The sequence below is a fragment of the Phacochoerus africanus genome, chromosome 12 (genome assembly GCF_016906955.1).
Source record: "Phacochoerus africanus isolate WHEZ1 chromosome 12, ROS_Pafr_v1, whole genome shotgun sequence".
NCBI classification, from domain to species: Eukaryota; Metazoa; Chordata; class Mammalia; order Artiodactyla; family Suidae; genus Phacochoerus; species Phacochoerus africanus.
Window position 1 is genome coordinate 3,268,150 of NC_062555.1, and position 20,517 is coordinate 3,288,666.

Genomic DNA, 20,517 nt, shown 5'->3' on the forward strand with positions numbered 1-20,517 from the left:
ACAGATTACATTATCAACATTTTGTGATATGAGGAAAAATGAAATACAATTTTGTTGTTTATGTAAGCATTGAAATGTTTCCTTAACTGTTTTGGAACCCTCACGATAAATATGTTTGAGACGAGTTAAGACAATTTCTAGTGAAGATGATGGTCACAAGTCACCATACACTGGACACAGCTTTTCTTTTCACTCAGTATTTTGGAAATGTTGCTGATGCCCATCACTTGAGAGAAGTTTGCTAGAAGTTAGGGAGAAAGCAAATGGCTTTATTAGAACGCTACTGTGTTTCAGAGTGTTGCTATCCATTTATAGTGTATTGAATGTGTTCAGTTCCTTAATTGATTTACCTGGTTTGTAATTTATCTATCTGATTTTAACATTCCGCTTGGTAGTACCAGTCCTTGGCTGACCCATGTATATTTTAGTATGAGCCTAGATGAATAAATAAGAAGGTAATACTTGGCATCCCAAATAGGCTCCAGGTAAAGTGAGGGCTTGTTAAAAACACATTTTCGGGCCCATTCCTTTAATAAGATTCAGATATAGTAGATCTGGGTGGTTAGTTCAAACTTGAATTTTTTGAGCATCCAGTTGGTTCTTATGACAGGGGAAAAAAAAAAAGAGAAAACAATGATGAAAAAGTCTACCAAAAGAGAAGGGGGAATTCCTGTTGTGACTCAGCGGGTTAAGAACCCGATTAGCATCTGTGAGGATGCCGGTTTGATCCCTATCCTTGCTAAGTGGGTTAAAGGATCCAGCGTTGCCAAGAGCTGCGGTGTAGGTATCAGGTGCAGCTGAGATCTGGCTTTGCTATGGCTGTGGTGTAGGCCAGCATCTGCAGCTCTGATTTGACCCCTAGCCTGGGAACTTCCGTAGGTGTGGCCCTAAAAACTAGAAAAAAAAATTATATTAAAAACACATATGAGAGACTTTTGCTTTATTGCTTTTTTAAATCTTTTGTACCACTCATTATATCCACTAATACAGATAATTTAATTAACTACCTATATTCTTTAATTTATAATTTTTTGATTGAGGTGTAGTTAATTTACAATGTCATGTTTCTTTCAAGTATACAACAAAGTGATTCAGTTACAGATCCATCTATCTACCATCTGTCCTTTTTCAGATTCTTTTCTGTTATAGGTTATTACAGAACATCGAGTGTAGTTCCCTGTGTTATGCAGTAGGTGGTTGTTGGTTATATATACATTTGATATTTGAACTGACTGTATCTGTAAAACCAGAAAGCAACAGTTTCTCTCCAGAAAAATCGGTATTTTCCTCAATTCTCGTTTTCTGTGGTGGGGATTCATTCAAAGTATATGATGCAGTGTATCAAGTAATTTATTTTTATTTTCTCATATATTAGTCTTTAATTATGTTCTTATTTTTTGTTTGCAGGGTGCAAGTTGAATTCTATATGAACGAAAATACATTTAAAGAGAGACTAAAGTTATTTTTTATCAAAAACCAGAGGTCAAGTAAGTCTTTCATTTTATTTCCCTACGTATTTGTGTATATGTTTATTTTTAAAAATTCGAGGAAGGCAGTCCTTTTGGAAAATATCTATTATAGAGAGGAGTAAAATTGGTAGTCTTGTCTGCCAGGCATCAAAGTTGAGACAACAGTAGATGTTACAGCTGATGGTGGTGAGGTTTCCTGACTATTTTACTTCTCCAAATTCCTTATCAGTATGTAGACTTCTGAGTGGACCCATTGGCTCCATAGAAACATTGAGGAAAATAACTCGAATGAGAATCCCCCCAATTTTAATAGCGTGGGACACTTAAAACTTCTTTTGAGAAGACTGGGGATTCCAACTGCCCATAATGGGGAATAATTTTCTCTTTCAGTGATTCAGCAGGGAAGTGTTTCCTAATCTTCCCTAACAACAAGCGATATCTAGAGTGTTCTGAAATGCACAGGTTACTAGCATCCTTCCCTGCAGGTCTTAAACCAGGAAGTGTGGAGCTAAGCTCGGCATGTTATTTCTCGGTGATTCTTAGCCTCAAGTACATTTGGGAGACGCTGGATCATTAAGAGGACATGGAATTGGCTTTAGCCGCTGACCTCTTAAGCTCGTTCCAGATGAAGCACAAGTCGTACTTGTTGCCTCCTCCTGGTGCATGTTTTTTAAATACCCGTAAATGATGAATCAGTGTGTATTTTTTGGTATGACCATTGCTTAAGATGTCCGTAAGCAATGGAGAGGTCTACAGTAGACTGGTGTAGACTTTGCTCTCTCTATATTTTGACCTTTGAGTTCTCTCGGGGCATCTCATTAAGCTGTGGTCATATAGCGTTCAGAGAGCGTTGTGAGGAGTCACCCAGTACTGACTTGAGAAAATAGTTCAATCCACAAGGCACACTGGAGAAAGAGTCTTAATGGCTGGTCAGCTTCAGGGGTAGGCTAATGATAACTAATGCTTCTCTAATCTGGTTGTTTAGAATTTCCAGAGGCCCCACCAATAGATGGTACCTAAAGAGGCCATCTCAATGGAATAGAAAGTTCCCTTTATTTTAACAACTGAAAGTTCTCACTCTCCAGGCCAGAAAGAATGGATGTGCCATTTGAATGCTTTAATAATGGCCAGCTTGGACTGAGCTGTCGTTTGAGGAGACCAGTTCTATAAAAGCAGGGCAATTTCACTGACAGTTTTAAAAACTTTAAAAAGAAGCTAACCCATAAAATTTACCTAGCATTTTAATAGAAAAACCTAGGAAAAAAAGACACAGTTAATAATAAAGTATTAACCTTTTACTGTTAAGAAATATGACTTCAAATACACTCACATATAGCAGGGTTAAAAAAATGGCATTTCATTTCCAGATTTTATTAAGAAATAATTATTAGAAGACCTTTCTCAAAATTTTATTCATAATGTATGAATCAGATACCACCTGATAATTGCAGGAAAGGTAATGCTTCTATTAATCAGACTTTATGCACATTTGGCTTAATGTTAATTGCTCTTGTTCATCAGCAAGTATTACAAGCTATGTAACTGTGACCTATACAGTTTCCAAGATATATAATGGCAGGCTTAATTCCCATAAAAAGTTAAAGATTTTATAGGTATTTACACCCAAATTGAAAAGTGAAGTTCAGGGATTGAGCTCAAAGATAGGGGTGTGTGTGTGTGTGTGTGTGTGTGTGTGTGTCTGTGTGTCTGTGTGTGTCTGTGTCTGTATTTCTCAGCATGTGCTATTAGGAATTCTCTATAACTATATAATTTCTGCATAAATGCATGATATATAATTATATACACAATTCTAATTTCTGTATAATCTACAAGATGTTCAGCAGATACTAGATTTCAGACTTATCCTGTGAATGTTTAAACAGCTAGATGTTCCAGTTAAAAGTTTTTTTCTAAAATTCATGGATATATAAAATGCTGAAGCTTGAACTAATCTTGATTGGATATGATTTTGTGGCTTCTGAATTCTCAACTGTAGATTTACTCTTAGTGTATATTATATTATTCACTGCTATTTGCAGTTCATGCATTCTGTCATTCTCAATTGTTTCAATATTCAGCTTTTTATAGTTTTAATATTCAGCTAATTAAATTCCATCCAGTGAGACTTCAGAACCTTTAGACAATCATGGCATTGTAATTTCTAAACACAATTTAAGTGCTGTGCTTAAAATGGATATCTTTGACAGTTCTTTTTAGGTTTTTGTGAACTGAGTTCAAACACAAATCAAATTTTTGTTTTTGTTTAAAGGTCTAAGGATACGGCTGTTCAATTTTTCTCTCAAATTATTAAGCTGCTTGCTATATATAATACGAGTGCTGCTAGAAAACCCTTCACAAGGAAATGAATGGTAAGCTATCTTTGTCTGATGATTTACAATATTCTTTTGCTTAGTTTAAACTGTATTCTAAGTGTTGAGGTACAGCTAGTAAATAATGTTATACTAGTTTGGCGTGTAGCACAGAATAACTCTGTCTTCGTATATGAGACAAAGTGATTCCCATGCGTCACCACAGTTAACCCCCTTTACCCATTTCATCCTTTTCTCCCTTCCCTCCAATAATGAAAAGATCTACGTTTTTTGTCAGCTTGTTTTGTTTTGTTATAGTCTCCATGTAAGCGAAATCATGGGGCATTGCCTTTGTCTCACATATTTCACTCAGCATAATGCCCTCTGCTTCCAACCATGTTGCCACAAATGTCAAGATTTACTTCTTTTTATGGCTGAGTGGTATTCCATTTGTGTGTGTGTGTGTGTGTGTGTGTGCATGCATGTGTGTGCATACCACATCTTTATTCATACATCCATCAGAGAACACTTAGGTTGTTTCTGTCTCATGGCTATTGTAAATGCCACTGCAGTGGACGTAAGGGTGCATATATATTTTTTTTTTTGAATTAGAATTTTTGGAGGTTTTTTTTTTTTTTTGATCATTTCCCAGAAGTAGAATAGCAGGATTACATGGTAGTGTTATTTCTAATTTTTTGGAAGAACCACCATATTGATTTCCATAGTGGCTGCACTAATTTACTTTCCCATGGGCAGTGTAAGAGGATTCCCTTTTCTCCAGCATCTCTCCAACACCTCTTATTTCTCTTCTTTTTAATAATGGCCATCCTAACAGGTGTGAGGTGATATCTCTGTGATTTGATTTGCATTTCCTGTTAATTAGTAATGTAGAGACCCTTTTCATGTCCCTGTTGGACATTCGAATGTCTCCTTTGGAAAAATGTCTATCTGGATCCTATGACCACTTTCATTCCAATTTTTTTTCTATTGAGTTGGATGAGGCTTGGATATTAGCCCCTTGTTACATATGATTCACAGATATTTTTTCCATTCTAGATTGCCTTTTTGTTTTATTGATGGTATTCTTTGCTGTGCAGAAACTTTTTAGTTTGAAATAGTTGTTTATTTTTGCTTTTGTTGCTTTTGCTTTTTGTGTCAGATTCAAAAAATCATCACCAAAGCCTTTGTCAAGGAATTTGCCACCTACGTTTTCTTCAGTTTTAGGTTTTCAGGTCTTACATTCAAGTGTTTAATTCATTTTATCCGTTTTGAGTTATATTTTTGTGTTGTGTAGGAGAGTGGTCTGGCTTTATTTTTTGCATTAGTCTACCCTGTTTTCCAAACACAATTTATTGAAGAGACTGTTCTTTACCTGTTGCATATTCATGACTCCTTTGTCATCAATTAATTGACCATATATGTGTGTATTTATTTCTGGGCTCTAAATTCTGTTTTGTTGATCTACATAGACTTTTTTTTTATGCCAGAACCACACTATTTTGATTGCTATAGCTTTGTAATGTAGTTTGAAATCATGGCACATGATTCCTCCAGCTATGTTCTTCTTTCTAAGAATTCTTTGGCTATTTCAGGTCTTTTTTGGTCCCATAGAAGATTTCAGATTGTTTGTTTTATTTCTGTGGAAAATGTCATTGGAATTTTGGTAGAGATTGCATTAAATCTGTAGATTTGAGTAGTATGGACATTTTAAGAATATTAATTCTTCCTATCCATGAACACACATTATCTTTCCATTTCTTTGTGTCTTACTCAGTTTCTTTTATCAGTATAATTTTCAGTGTACAGGTCTTTAGCTCCTTGGTTAAATTTACTTCTAGGTGTTTTATTCTCTTTGATGCAATTGTAAATAGGATTTTTCTTAATTTACTTTTCTGATATTTTATTAAAATTTATAGAAATGCACGTATTTCTATCCAATCGTTTTTAAGTATCCACAGGGAATTTGTTCCAGCAGTCCTAGCACAGTTACAAAATCCAGGGATGCTCAAGCCCCTTACATAGAATGTCATAGTATTTGCATGTAACCTAAACACATCCTCCTATGTACTTTATATCATCTCTATATTGCTCGTAATACTGAATACAGTGTAAATGCTATGTATATAGTTTGCATTATGCAGAAATTCAAGTTTTCCTTTTTGAAAATTTCTGGAACTTTTTTTCAAATACTTTTGACCCATGGTTGGTTGAATCTGCCGATGTAGAACTCATGGGTAAGGAGTCTGTTTATTGATTTTGTATACTGCAATTTGCTGAATTCATTTATTAGTTCTAACAGGTTTTTGGGGAGTTCTTAGAATTTTCTTTATGTGGTCTCATACTGTCTTCAAACAATGATGGTTTTATTTTTTCCTTTCTAGTTTGGATAACTTTATTTCTTTTCCTTGCCTAATTGCTGTGGCTGGGATTTCTAATACTATGTTGATAAAAGTGGTGAGAGTGAGTGTTCTTTTCTTGTTCCTGTTCTTAGAGGAAAAGCTTTTATCTTTTCATCATTGAGTGTAGTATTAGCTGTGGGTTCCTCATATATGGCCTTTATTATGTTGAAGTATGTTTCCTTGTATGCCTACTTTGTTGAGAGTTTTTATTATAAATGGATGTCGAATCAAAATTCAGCAATGCTTCTTTTGTATCAGTTGAGATGATTATTTGATTTTTATCCTTCATTTTGTTAATGTGGTTAATGTTAATGAGATGTTTGGCTATCTCTGTATCCCTGGGATAAATCCCACTTGATCGTGGTGTATAATCCTCACTAATATATGCTTGAATTTTGTTTGCTAATATTTCGTTGAGGGCTTTGCATCTATATTCATCAGGGATATTGGCCCGTAGTATTTTTGTGTGTGACTTTTCGTGTCTGGTGCTGTTGTCAGGGTATCAAGCCTCCATTAGTGATTTTGGAAACGTTCCTTCACTTCAGTTTTTTTGAAGCATTTTAGACCCTAGCTCTTGGTCGTTTCTCAAATATTTATGATTGTTTGAACAGCCTGATTTATTGTTGATAAGTTCCAGTTTTTGAGTTGTGCTAAGCCCTGCTGGTGTTCTAAGGTAGGGATCTCAGTTAGCACCCAATGTCAGGCTGACTGCAGTCCAGACCTTCAGGCAGCAGCTTTAAAGTATGCAAATATATGTAATTCTGTGGGTCCACTGTTGTAATCTCTGCTGGCCTCCCAGTGAGGCAGTTTGGAGGTGAGAATTGCAAGTCAGGGCTCTAGATGAATGTAGTACTGGTGAGCTATAACAAGGCCTGGGAAAGGGCAGAGGTGGTCTCTTCCGGCCCAGGTTCCTCGAGAACTCCTCTGTGCCCTCGAGACATGTGGAAAACCTCAGGAACGTTTATGATATTAGGTATTATGATATTAGGTAATACGGAGCTTGATCTCTTAGATCTTGATTTGTTCTTGTCAACTTCTTGTCTGAACTTAACAAATTAAACCTGGGATGCTGGCAGGGCTGATGTCTAACTGTCTGAATTAACTGCTAAGTAGCAGTTAGGAAACAAATCTCTTGTTTCTTTTTTCTTTGTATTTACTCATATAGTTTTTGCTTTTTAGGGCTGCACCTGCGGCATATGGGAATTCCCAGGCTAGGGGTTGAATTGGAGCTGCAGCTGCTGGCCTGTGCCACAGCCACGGCAACATGGGATCCCAGCCACGTCTGTTACCTACACCACAGCTCACTGTGATGCCGGATCCTTAACTCACTGAGAGGGACCAAAGACTGAACCTGTGTCCTCATGGATACTAGCTGGGTTTGTTACTGCTAAAAGCCACAGTGGGAACTCCAAGGATCGCTTGTTTCTGACTCTGAATATCATGTGATTTCCAGCATGACATATTGTAAAATGACCTAAGTCATCGGAGAGCTGTTATGTGGATTTTCGTAAATGACACCCAGAAAGTGATTTTAAAGGGATACCCTCTTAGGAAATAAAATCATGGTCAAACTTTGTGATGGTGGCAGGTTGTTACTTGGTAGAGCAGGTGTATTTGCTTTAGTTACTGCTTTATTCTTTCATGTCTCATTTTTTTCTGCCGTTTGAAAAGACGCATTTATTGTATTACACAGGATATAGATGTACAATATAATGATTCACAGTTCTAAAGGTTATAGTCCATTGATCATTATTCTAAAATATTGGCCATCACTCATATCTGGAATCTAATATATGGCACAACTGAACCTTTCCACAGAAAAGAAAATCATGGACATGGAGAACAGACTTGTGGTTGCCAGCGGGGAGGGAGAGGGAGTGGGATGGATTGGGAATTTGGGGTTAATAGATGCAAACTATTGCCTTTGAAATGGATAAGCAATGAGATCCTGCTGCATAGCCCTGGGAACTATATCAAGTCACTTATGATGGAGCATGATAATGTGAGAAAAAAGAATGTGTACATGCATGTGTGGCTGGTTCACCTTGCTGTGCAGTAGAAAGTTGACAGAACACTGTAAACCAGCTATAATGGAAAAAATAAAAATCACCATAAAAAGAAATACTGGCTACGTTTCCCGTATTGTGCAGTATATCCTACCACTCACGCTGAGGCTCCCGAATAAGAAAATAGCCTTTTTAGTGGAAGACTGGTGTGTGTGTCTGTGTCTCAGGCTGCTGGCTATGCGACGTTCTTGGGGTGGAAACTGCCAAGAGCTGTCACTCTGGATGGTTTCAGTCTCCTGGGGCCCGGGAAGACAGGTACTCGAGAGCGTCCCTGTGTGGACCTCACGCACCTGCTGGCGTCTGCAGAGCCGTGGGGAGTGCCGGGCCTGCGCAAGTCCCTAGGCTTCAGGGGGGCCACAGGATAGCGTGGGGGTGGCACTCGCGAAGAGAGCACATGAAGGGCGCCTGCCAGAGTCTCTGTTTCCCGGTAATGTCCAAACAGATCCCTGTGCCCTCCGTGAAGGTTGGCTAATGAATCTCCTTCCTGTGTGGTCGAGGTGCTTTTTGAACTGCCGCCTTTTCTCCTGGTTTCGGTGTGAGTTAGTCTGACGGGGAGCCCTTAAAGAGAAGACTTTACATACCCCGCAGCCTCTGGGGTCTCCTGACTCTAAGTCCCACTGGTTCCCAACCCTGGCCATTTTCGGGGCTCCACTGTCCAGGTCCCAAGGGTTGTGTGTCTGTGTGGGGCCCAGACTCCCACCTCTCAGAGAAAGGTTCTGTGTAGTGAGATTTCTCCTGCCTATGGGTCACCACATTTGACGTGGCTGTTGTGATGGGACAACGTCTCTGCTCCCTCCCTGTCTCATCATGACCCTTCATTCCTTTTGGAGGAACTGCTCAGGTTGTTTCAGACCGTATGTGGCTGTAGATTTGGCGTATCCATAGGAGGAGGCTGTTCAGCATCTTCCTACACTGCCATCCTGAATCACCTCCCGAACTGTCATTTAGAAGAAGGTTATATCAGATGCATTTTCTCAAGGACATTGTAGGTGTTCATCATGATGAAATTGATCTGGCTTTCGGTTAATACATAACGTAGTCTCTGTGGGGTCTCTTTAAACATCTCTTTTTTTGTTTTTCTGTTTTATTAATGCTAATACCTGACACGTACCCATTACATTTATATTGCTAGCCAAAATATTCCAAGTAATTTCTTGCTATGGCTCAGTCTTTTAAAAGACCCAAATACCTTCCTGTTCTGGATTCGTATACATTCCAAAAAGATTTAATCTACTGTATACCAGCTTTGTAAGTATTTCCAGTTATAGTCTCGATGTTATTTATTTTTTAAGGTTCTTTGAGGGCATTATTCTAAGTGAGATAAGTCAGGCAGGAAAAGATAAATACTGTATGATCTCACTTATTATATGTGGGATCTTAAAAAAATCATCAAAACAGCAGCAAATCAAGTTATTTACTCTTGAATGGAAACATTTCAGCATTTATTGGTTGCCTGGTTCAAGTGTCAGATTTAGCTGGTGTGGTTCTTTATCTAATTTGAGGTAAATGACATTGATTTACCCTAAACTTGCTTTTCCATTTGTTATCCTGTTGCTTTTATTAGACGGCATTTCTATTCATTTATGGACTTTCCTTTTAGTGTTTGTCCTTTGCGAGAAGCAGTAGAGAAGAGGACTGGGTGTATAACGGCCTGAATAATACTTATCTCACCACCACTGTGGGGCTCTGTCCAGCCTACTACATTTAAAATAATTTTCGAAGCAGAAAAAAAAATTCTGCTAACTTCTGTACGATTATTTTTTTCATGTAGCAGTTTTCCCCAAAGAAAATTAAAAAATAAAAAAGATCAAAGTGAAACAGGAAACAGAGGCATAACATATTATTTAATTTTTATTTATTTTAATTTAAATGAACTAGTTACTCTTCAGCTTGGTTAGATACTGAAAAGGATTTCATATTTGTGAAAGGGTTTGGAGTTAAGTTAAAGGTTAACAAGTGAAATTTCATGGTGTGGTAATTTATGTGATAATTCTTTGTGAAAGTATTTAATGAATATAATTATGGATAGTTCACTGTGTCTTTATGGAATACTTAGCATGTGTCTGCACTGCTGTAAATGAGGACTCAGCCATGAAAAAGAACATCTCCTACCCTTACAGGAAATGTTCAGCTCTTGGAAAGGTTTTATACTTTAGAGCTCTTACATTTTCTGGCATTGGGCTGGTGGTTTTAGGGGTGTTGTTTCCTTCAACACACAGTTCATCTTATTATTCCCACTTTACATGTAAAGCTGCAGAGGTTTTCTCCTGCTTGCTCTTGACTTTGAGAACCTCAGCACTCATCTCTCCGTCCCGGTTTAACTCATTGGTCATAGGAAGCCAGCGCCTTCCCACCGTCATTCCATCCCCACCCCCTGCCCCGAAAGTCTAAGTTCGCCTTCTCTGCTTGGAGGTCTAGTAGGCATCGCAAGCTGCCATGTTCTAGCCCACTTCTGTGCTCTTGCGCATCTCAGCGAACGGCAGCCCCGTCTTCTCCAAACCCTCTCTGCTCACAGCCTCCCACATCTTGGGTGATAGCAGCTCCATCGGAATAGTTGCTTAGGCCAAATGCTTTGGAGTCATTCTTCGCTTCTCCTTTCTTCTCACATTCTGCAGCCTGTGCAGAACCCCCAGAAAATTCCATAGTTTCTGCCTTCACGAGAGATCCAGCATGCAGTCGCTTCTCCTGCTGCAAAGCCATCTTTTCTCACCTGGATTCCTGCATTACCCTTCCTAATGCCTGCTGATTCTGCCTTTTCTCCACTTTGGTTTATCTTTTTTTTTTTTTTTCCCTTTTCTGGCCATGCATGTGGCATGCAGAAGTTTCTAGGCCAGGGATTGGACCCATGCCACCGCAGCACCACTGCAGTGACAACACTGGATTCTTAACCCACTGCGCCCCAAAGAACTCCCCCTTTGGTTCATTCTTAATGGAGCAGCCAGTGTTCCTTTAAAATATAAGACAGATCTTGGCACAGTTGTGCTCTGAATGCCAAAGTACCCAGTAGCTATAAGCACCCCCGATTTCTACACCTCCGCCTCCTGTCACTCAGCCCCGCCCATTTGGCTCCAGCCTTCTTGGCCTCTTTTCTGGTCCCGGGCCCTTCCAGACACACTGCCCTTCCCTCTGTCTGGAATTCTCTTCCACCGGGTAGCCTGGGCATGCTCCCTCTGATCTCTATAACAAATCACATTTTTAGTGAAGGCTTCTCTAAATATCCTGTTTAAAACAGTGTTCTCCTCACAAGAGTCTCTCGAATACGTTTCCCCTTTCTTTTTACATGTTCCTCATGGCGTTTATCTCTGTCATATCTTGTGCATATGATGCTTGCTTATTTTGCTTTCTGTGTGTTCCGCGAAGGGTCCCATGGACATGCCCCAAGGGCAGGGATAGTTGCCTGAGTCCTCAGAGCTTGGCACACATGCAGCACCAGGGGTTACTTATCAAATGAGTGAGGGAGTGAATAAATGGAGGTCGTTTTTTCCTTTTCTTTTTATCCGGCTGCACCTGCGGCATGTGGAGGTTCCCAGGCTAGGGGCTGAGTTGGAGCTGCAGCTTCCGGCCTTTGCCACAGCCACAGCAACACTGGGTCCAAGCCACATCTGCTACCTGTGCCGTAGCTTGTGGCCACACCGGATTCTGAACCCACTGAGGGAGCCAGGAGTTGAACCCGCATCCTCACGAAGACTGTACCGGGTCCTTAATGTGCTGAGCCCCAAGGGGACCTCCAGAAGATCATTTGCAGTTTGACCTGCACTTACCTCACCTCATCAGCCCCTGCGTCCAGCCATGAGGTCCTGCGTGAAGCTGCTTGTTCATACTCTGCCCTCCACTGTCTCCAGGCCTTTGTACATTCTCTCCCAAATCCGGGCCTCTGGCTTCCCCCCTTTTCCTCAGCACCCCCTCTTTTTTAGCTTGTCCCAGGACCCTCGGACCTTCAGGATAACCATTTATTGAATGAAAAGTAATCTGACTCTCTTACCAGACATTATACCCTTTAGCCAGGTTTCACTCTGGTTGGGTGTGGTTTCTGGGGTGTCACCACACTTCACACACGGCCCCGGATTTCACAGTTTACTCCTCTGTTCTCCCTGTACATTCACCAAGGGCAAGGACCATGTTATCTTTGCATCGGACTTGGTGGGTCCGTGAGGGTTGCTGAATTAACGGAAAGATGCTCAACAGTTTTATTGATAGCCTTGCACAATCCGGATGTTTCAAAGTCACTGCCTAGGGATGCCAGCCAATATTATCTCTCTTACATTTTCTGTCTCTGCATTATTCAAAATGGTTCATATTTCATCCGCTTCTATAAGCACACCAGAATGGGTTTTAAAATTTGGTGATTTATAAATAAAATGAACATTAGAGAGACTTGAGAATCATACAGTGAGGCATGATAGAACCCTTCTAAGAGTAAAAGGACATTGGCGGGCGATAGCAGAGTAAAATAATATTATTTGAAAACATTACGAGAGCAAAGTTACCCATAATTAACTTCTACGTCATATTAGTAAGAATGTTCAGCTGTAATTATAGAGGATATACATTTGAAAAATCAGATTACTGCAGTTAAAAAACATAGCAAAATAACTCATGGCTCCGTTTTGAGTACAATGTTCCATTTAGCTCCCATTGGCGGTGTTATACTGGTTAATGAAAAACAGCAGTGGCCTTTCTGGGCAGCGGCTGTATTTTAAAATAATGAGGCTAATTTGGCAAAGAGATTTATTTAATTAGAGCTTCTGACATAATAAAACTGCAGATACTTTGCGTTGCTCTGCTTTATTTTTTAAGTCCCCTGCAGGAGCCAGAGCTGATATGAAAATGTTGCAAGTATGGACAAACTGAAGGATAGGAAAAGAATTTCACTGTGAATGTATGAAATTTGTGCAAAGGACTAACTCTGATGTACTAAGGTACACACAGTGTGTAGGAAATGATTTAAAGGCCTCAGCAGAGGAAACACATTTAGCATGTAGTTTATGAATTTCATTGTGAGCTGAGCCATCGGCACCAATGTGTTGCCTGCTGGTGCTTATGTTTCCTCACTGAGACAAAATGCACTTCTCCCACCCACTTAAAACAGTTGAGGGGCTCCCCTTGTGGCTCAGCAGGCTAAGAACCAGACCTAGTGTCTGCGAGGATGTGGCTTCCATCCCTGGCCTTGTTCAGCGGGTTAAGGATCTCGCGCTGCCACAGCTGCAGCGTAGGGTGCAGGTGTGGCTCGAGTTCTGAGTTGCTGTGGCTGTGGTGCAGGCCTGCAGCTGCAGTTCCGTTTTGACTCCTCGCCCAGGAACTTCCATTTGCCACAGATGAGAGCTTCAACAGATAGAAAAGAACGTTGTTGAAGCGATTATTAGTTTTTAACATCAAATCACAAAGACAGAGGTAAGAAGCACATACTTGTGCTTGTATTTTATGATATTTGAATTTACGTTTAAAAATCCATGTCTCAAATGGACCTTCCCACAGAAAAGAAAGTCACAGACTTGGAGAACAGACGTGTGGTTGCTGGGAGGGACAGGGAGGGAGTGGGATGGACGGGGCGTCTGGGGTTAAGAGATGCACACTCTTGCATTTGGAGTGGCTAAGCAGCGAGATCCTGCTGTGTAGCACAGGGAACTAAATATAGTCACTTGTGATGGAACATGATGGAGGAGAATGTGAGAGAAAGAGTGTATATATATGTGTGTGTGAGTATGACTGGGTCACTTTTCTGTACAGTAGAAATTGTCAGAACACTGTAAATCAACTATAATGGAAAAAATAAAAATCGTAACAGCCAAATAAATAAATAAATAAATAAATAAAATGTGTGCCTCATAGAGCAACCAGTGTGTTCAGATGACATTCCAATTTGAAGAGTATTTCTTCTTTAGGGTAACAACTATTAAAAAGAGAAATTCAGTTTTCACGGTGTTTTTAAATATCTGATGACCAATACGGCTGAATATCATCATGAGACCTTTCCTTCCCTTGTCTGTGTTGGTAACAGTGTAGACTCAAGCATCTCCAAGTGATCTTCCATGTCATCTCAAAAACTCAGGAGAATTTCTTCGTTTACTGGAGTTTTATGCTGGTGTTCCTGGTCCAGGTGCACCTTTCTCCACATGGTCACACACACACACACACACACATCCGCCGCATGAACACACACTGTAACATGATGGTAAGTTCAGTATCATATGTGCAAAAGCCACTTTGATTTTGTAGCTTTGCAGTCAGCTTTCAGGGAGGTCAGGAAAGCATGAGCAAGGCACACACCTGCCGTAAAGTTACTGGCCGGCAAATGGGTAGCATCACTTTAACTTACAGATCATGCAAAAATCTTACTTGAGAATCAGTCACATCTTCATACCTTGACTCAGAGGCTGAGAAAGTAGCCTTTGGCTGAAGAGTGGCTTTTTGCCTGCGACTCTCCACTGTGGGAGGGACTGGAAGGCACTTTTGCTGCAGCCCATCTGTGTCTGAAAAGACTCTTTACAGCCACTCCCTCGGGGTCAGCATTTAGTCCTCTCTGCCCCGTCCCTGAGAGTTGGTGTGAAGGATGCTCGTGTTTCGAAAGGATCTGGCTGTTGGAAAATCTTCCTCATATACCAGCTAAGCTCCACTGTGCTTCAGTCTCCTGGTCACATACTGAATTTTATCTTTCCTTGAAAACTTGGGCCTGCAGCCATAGCTGGTCCTCATGTCTTACTCTTTTTGTGGTTAGGAGAGTGTCAGAATATTCCCCTCTGGCTTAGGCGCTTATATAATATACAATTTTTTGGCCACACCGACATAATGGGAAGTTCAGGGTCCAGGGATCAAATCTGCATCACAGCAGTGGCAATGCCAGATCTTGAACCCACTGAGCCACCAGGGAGCTTCTAGGACCTCATGCTTTTGTTAAGACAGTGCAAGCCTGTCTGCTGGGTTTGGAGCTCTGCCAGCATGGGTTTGTCTTGTCTTTTGCACGAATGCTTTCCCGCGTGTTGACCCTGGTGCTTCTGCCTGGTTACCGGACGCTTTATTCCTCTAGTTAGCATGTTCACTCCCTGAACTCCACCTCTGCTGCCACAGCAGTCCTGACGTTTGCAGCAGCTATTTGCTCCCCTTTTCTGAGAGGTGTTTATTTACCACAAATAAGTGCGCTATGCAAAGGGGCTGGGGCTGCACATTATTAATCTCCTGTAGTTCATTTCTGCTACTTGCCTGACATGGTTCTTCCGCTTTTCGTAATGACGCCTCAAACATGATTTTTACCTCTAGGCCTAGTTTAACTTAATATAAATTAATTATACATAATTTATGATAAAAATTTTGATTGTACGTTTGCTTTTATTTTTATAATTTGAAAAAGTGAAATTCATTTTCTTTTTATGATTTTGTAAATGGTTCATGATTCTTACAGTGTAAGTACATAGGGGAAGGAAAAAGAAGCAAAAGTTACCTAAAATCTCAGTACGTAGAAATAAGTGTCTTTGGTAGTTTCACCACCATTCTTTCGGAAATTCTCTGTCAATACACTTAGATGCACCGCATACTCATGCTGACATAACTGGACAATCTTACAGACATTATTTTATCAGTGACGGTTTTCTCATTGATGGTATTTTTGCTCTTGTTGATGAAGAGAAGGCTATTTGAATTCTCTCACTCTTGGTTCATCGAGCAGATTCCAATTATTTTTCTGCTATAGGTAATATGGCAATAAGTATTGCTGCACAGGTTTTTTTTTTTTTCTGTGGAGTACATTTCTGTCAATGGGGTTGACAAAATTGGAGGAAAAGAAGCCACAAAGTCTTACTTGGATTTAAATACTCTGCTATTTCAAGACATTCAAACAACATGTCAGATCAAAGAAAACGCCATTACTTTGGTAATTACCTTTTAGTAAGTCTGTGTTAATTACCAGCTTCCTTCTGAAAACGCTGTCCAGCTTCTGATCTGCCATTTATTTTATAATTTTACAGAGACGTCTGTCTCCTTGTCTGTGGTTTTGTAGCAATGATTTCCTTTGCTCCAGACCATGGATCCCACAGCATACTCCCCTTCACCCCACCTACCTTGTTTTGGCCTGACTCCTCAGGTGTCCCTGGGAACACCTGAGAGTTGTGCTCTGGGCGGGACCGCGCTTCTCAGTTTATCACCCACGCTTTACTTACCTGTACTGGCGCCGTCCACTTGTTCGCATTGAACGCCTCGCCTACTGTAGGCAGGTGCCTGCAAAGACATTAAGGGCGAGTGAAATAGACGTACTCTGTCATCTTATTGAACCTGCAGTTTCATAAGGAGGCAACTACTAAAGACATAACATCGACAAACAAGACAAACAAATACCCGCTTCCAACCTAGCTGAGGGCCAGAAGAGGCAGGTAAGTGACACAGCCTAAGAGGGTAGTCGGGTCCTTGATCAAGGGAAGCCTCTGTGAAGGTTTTCCTGAGACAGGGCTGAGCTGAGAGCCCTTGGATGAGGGAAGGGCATGTGAAGAGGGCCGTGAAAGGAAGCAAAGTGTCACGGTGGCCTATGTCTAGGAATGCCAAGTGAAGAGCTTCATTCGGTCTTTACCTGAACAAAAGTGAGGTGTCAGTACCCAGGGGAGGGATGTGATAGGATATGCATGTACAAAGAATCTGCATAATTACAGTTTAGAGAGAAAAATCTAGCAGGTAAAAGAGGATGTAGGGTCCCAGCGACAGGCTTTTGCGAGCGTCCAGCTGGAGAACATGATGCTTTAGGTTACGGGGGATGTGGTAGTGGAGATGAAGTGAGGTAGGTAAATTCGGCAGACATTTGGTGGGAAACGTTGAAAAGGTTTGGTGACTCATGCATTAAATATTTACAAGTGCAGGAGAAGAAGGCATCTGAGATGATGCTAAGTCTTTCAGTACCAAACATAATGGAATTTGGTGCCATTTACAGAGATGGAAAAACTGAGAGCACTTGTTTTGGTGAAAAAGGTCACAGGTTTGGTTTGGGGCAACTACAAATGTCCGTCACCCAGAGAGATTGGGTGACTCATTTTGGAATTAGAGGGAGTATTTTAGTCTAATATCCTAGGTTGTTTCTTTGAATAGTCTTCTAAAGTTTACAGTTCTTTTTAAAACAAGAATTTTCAAGCGTTTATTTAGTGCTCTTTGTTTTTGTTTAACATATTACCAAAAAGAAAATGATTCAAAAATTTAAAAATACGCAGTTTTTTATGGGATTCCTTGAATACTTCCGAACTATAAAGAGTGAGTAGGCTTGGTTCTGCTTTGGGTTTTATTTGCATTTTTTGGCAGTGTAATATAGCTATTTTCATCTTTTCCTGAGTAGAGTATATTGTTATGAATGACTAGTATTTGAATCAACTGTACACCAAATGATGTAGATTAGGGATCAGTTAAGAACAGCGAAAAATTCTGACTTAGTGAGACTTTAGAATATATAGTGTTCTCTGCAGAGTATAAACAGTTTTTTAAATTGTTATTTCCCCGATACAATTTTTTGTTCTCCTGTGCAGCATGGTGCCCCAGTTACACATACATGCATACATTCTTTTTTCTCCCATCATCAGGCTCCATCATAAGTGACTAGACATAGTTCTCAGTGCCACACACCAGGACCTCATTGCTCATCCATTCCAAAGACAGTGGTCTGCGTCTGTTAGCCCCAAGCTCCCCTTCCATCCTTTTATCACCAGAGGTAGTAGGTTTGTTAAGAGACATTTAAGGACAGTTATTTCTTGTCCTGAATAATGTTTCAGGGTAATCTCAGTCACAGGTGTTTTTTAGGCAGTATATTAAATATTTTATAATAACATAAATCTGAAATATTCGTGTGCTGTGCAATCTGAGTTAATTGACTTTATTCCGATTGTTTATACTGTTGCCTTTGTATTGTTGAAATAGTGTTAAAAATAAAAAAATCTTTTATGTTATGTTTATGGAAGACCCTGAAGTGACTTTTCGGTGGAGAATTGAGGAGCAAGGGGTTTGAGGTTTTCCTCCCCTGCTGTCACCACTCTTTACATACGGGCCCGTTGTCTTTTCTTACATGATGAGCATGAGACTGAATGCAAAACTTGAACAGCTTTTTTATTTTTCTTGGAATAAAGATGAGTATTACTGAAACAAATGAAGCAATATAAAGTTTTTTTCTAATTTTAATTTTGAAATTTTATTGTCTTTTATACTGTGTATGTATTTCTAACTAATTAAAAAACTAATATCTTATGATTCTTTTTGTAGGTCTCATATCTTTTGGGTGAACAGAAGTCTACCTTTATGGGGCTTACAGGTTATGTACCATTTTGTTTTATTTCTGTGTGAATGGATTTGTTCCTGTTTTATGGAGAAATACTATTGGGAAGAAAACTATTGATATCAAAAATGAGTTTTGGTTTATTGTTTCATTAATCTTGATACACATTGTAGACTCAAGTTTTTATTCTGCATTCTGCCTGTTGAGAATTTCTTCATGAGCATGATTAGATTTCAGAAAGCTTTTGAGGGTGTGGGAAAACCAAATTAAACCAGTGTTTTAAGGCACAACAAGTTACCCAAACTTCTTTAGGTATTCCTAAAGACTTGGGTCTTTGGAAAATTAATCAAAAGCCCATGTCTGTGGTTCCTTTTTGTAAACATATTCTCAATGCCTGGAACACAATGGAATCCCTGTATGTAATTGTCCAACGAGTGAACAAATGAGCGAATGGCTCATATTACTGGTAGCCAGAGCTTGGTCCTGGAGCAGATCATTTTGTAAATAAAACAGAAAGTGTGCCTGTCACGAAAGGAGGCCTGAAGGAGTGAGGCAGTGTGAGGAGAACAGCAGGTTGGAGTTCTTGTCGCGGTGTTGTGTGGCGCCGTCTCTGTCTCCTTTGTTCCCTTTTCCATTGAATTTCATGCTCAGCAGGTTTTTTACAGCTTTCCACTCACCTACTGCTGTCTCTTTCCTACCAGTGGTCTTTTATTATCTGCTGCTTTTCAGAAGTAACAACCAGAGTTCTCTGGGGGCTCAGCAGGTGAGGTTCAGCATCACCATTGTTATTGCAGCAGCTCGGGTCACTGCTGTGGTGCGGATTTGATCCCTGGCCTGGGAACTTCCACATGCCATGGTCACGGCCAAAAAAAAAAAAAAAAAAGTAAAAACCATTCAAAGAGTAGAGTCTCTAAGATTAAAACAAAATCGGAAGCTGTAAGAGTTGAGTCTGGAAGGAATGGAAAGACACTAAGAGTCACTATTGATAAACAACCTTTAAAATACTTTAAAATCAAGTGTTTGGTTTGTCTTTTAAAGTCAGGATGATTGTGAGGTCTGTACATTTTATTTGCAGTAATGAATTATTTCAATAGTATGTGCATTGTGATCGTAACTATGAAGTCAAGTTTTTACAGGTCTGCGTATTTGTGAGTCAAGTTGTGTTTTATTTTTTTATACTGACTTTCATTGCAGTGTCACTAATTTACAAATAAATTTTCAGATATTTCAGCATTCACTAAAAATGCAGTTTTTAATCTCTGAGCTAAATTCCTGCATTCTCCATCAGTGAGGTGCACACTTGTAAAGAAAGTTAATATTTTTATGAATAGTTACATAGGGTTTTGAAAGACAGTTTGTTTTATTCAAAGTGCTTTTACCTAATAGTGATATTTTTAAATAGTAATACTTTTGAATAGGATTTTGAGGAATTCATGCTGAAATGTTGGAGAGATCATCTAACAATGTGTACACCTAGGAAAAAATATGGATGATAATGATTTAGAGAATTTGTGGAGAAAAACTAAAAAGTGCACCTTTTCTGTCCTGACAATGCCTGGCTATTATATGCACTTCCGTACTTATTTTACTTGCATTGTCATGGAGTTATGTGTTTTAAAAAAATTGTCTTTATGTTTAAAAATCCATCTAAATCAAAGTTTTTATTCCAACCTGAGTCGAAATCTCAACATCTAAAGAGTATCTGCCCTCTTGGGCAGATTGTCTTAAACCTTACGAATCTATGAGCCAAGGTATTTGCTCCCTGAGTTATTTCCTGGGGTGCTTGCTTGCTTATTTTGATCATATTCATCTCTCTGCTAAAGTGTGTGGAGTCCTTCGCACGAGAGAATTGGAATATCTTTACCAGGAACTTGCTGTTGTAAGCAGAGTGCTTGGGTACTTCAGCAGAGGAAACGGGGTAGAGAGTAGAGAGAAGGATGGACACTTGCCGTGGAGGACCCAGGACGAGCACTTCCAGCTGCAAAAGGGGAATTGGTTATGAAGCCCATTCAAATACAATCCTAAAGTATCTTGAAGTGCTGA

At 39.8% G+C, this 20,517-nt stretch overlaps 1 protein-coding gene across 1 annotated transcript in view; it reads left to right on the plus strand.

The window, feature by feature from the left end:
- KCNT2 (potassium sodium-activated channel subfamily T member 2) overlaps nt 1–20,517 on the plus strand; it is a 344,132-nt gene that overhangs the window by 107,675 nt on the left and 215,940 nt on the right. The window contains exons 2-4 of the mRNA XM_047755168.1: nt 1,408–1,487; nt 3,739–3,838; nt 18,462–18,510. Coding sequence (XP_047611124.1) covers nt 1,408–1,487; nt 3,739–3,838; nt 18,462–18,510 — 229 coding nt within the window. The remainder of the gene's footprint in view (nt 1–1,407; nt 1,488–3,738; nt 3,839–18,461; nt 18,511–20,517) is intronic.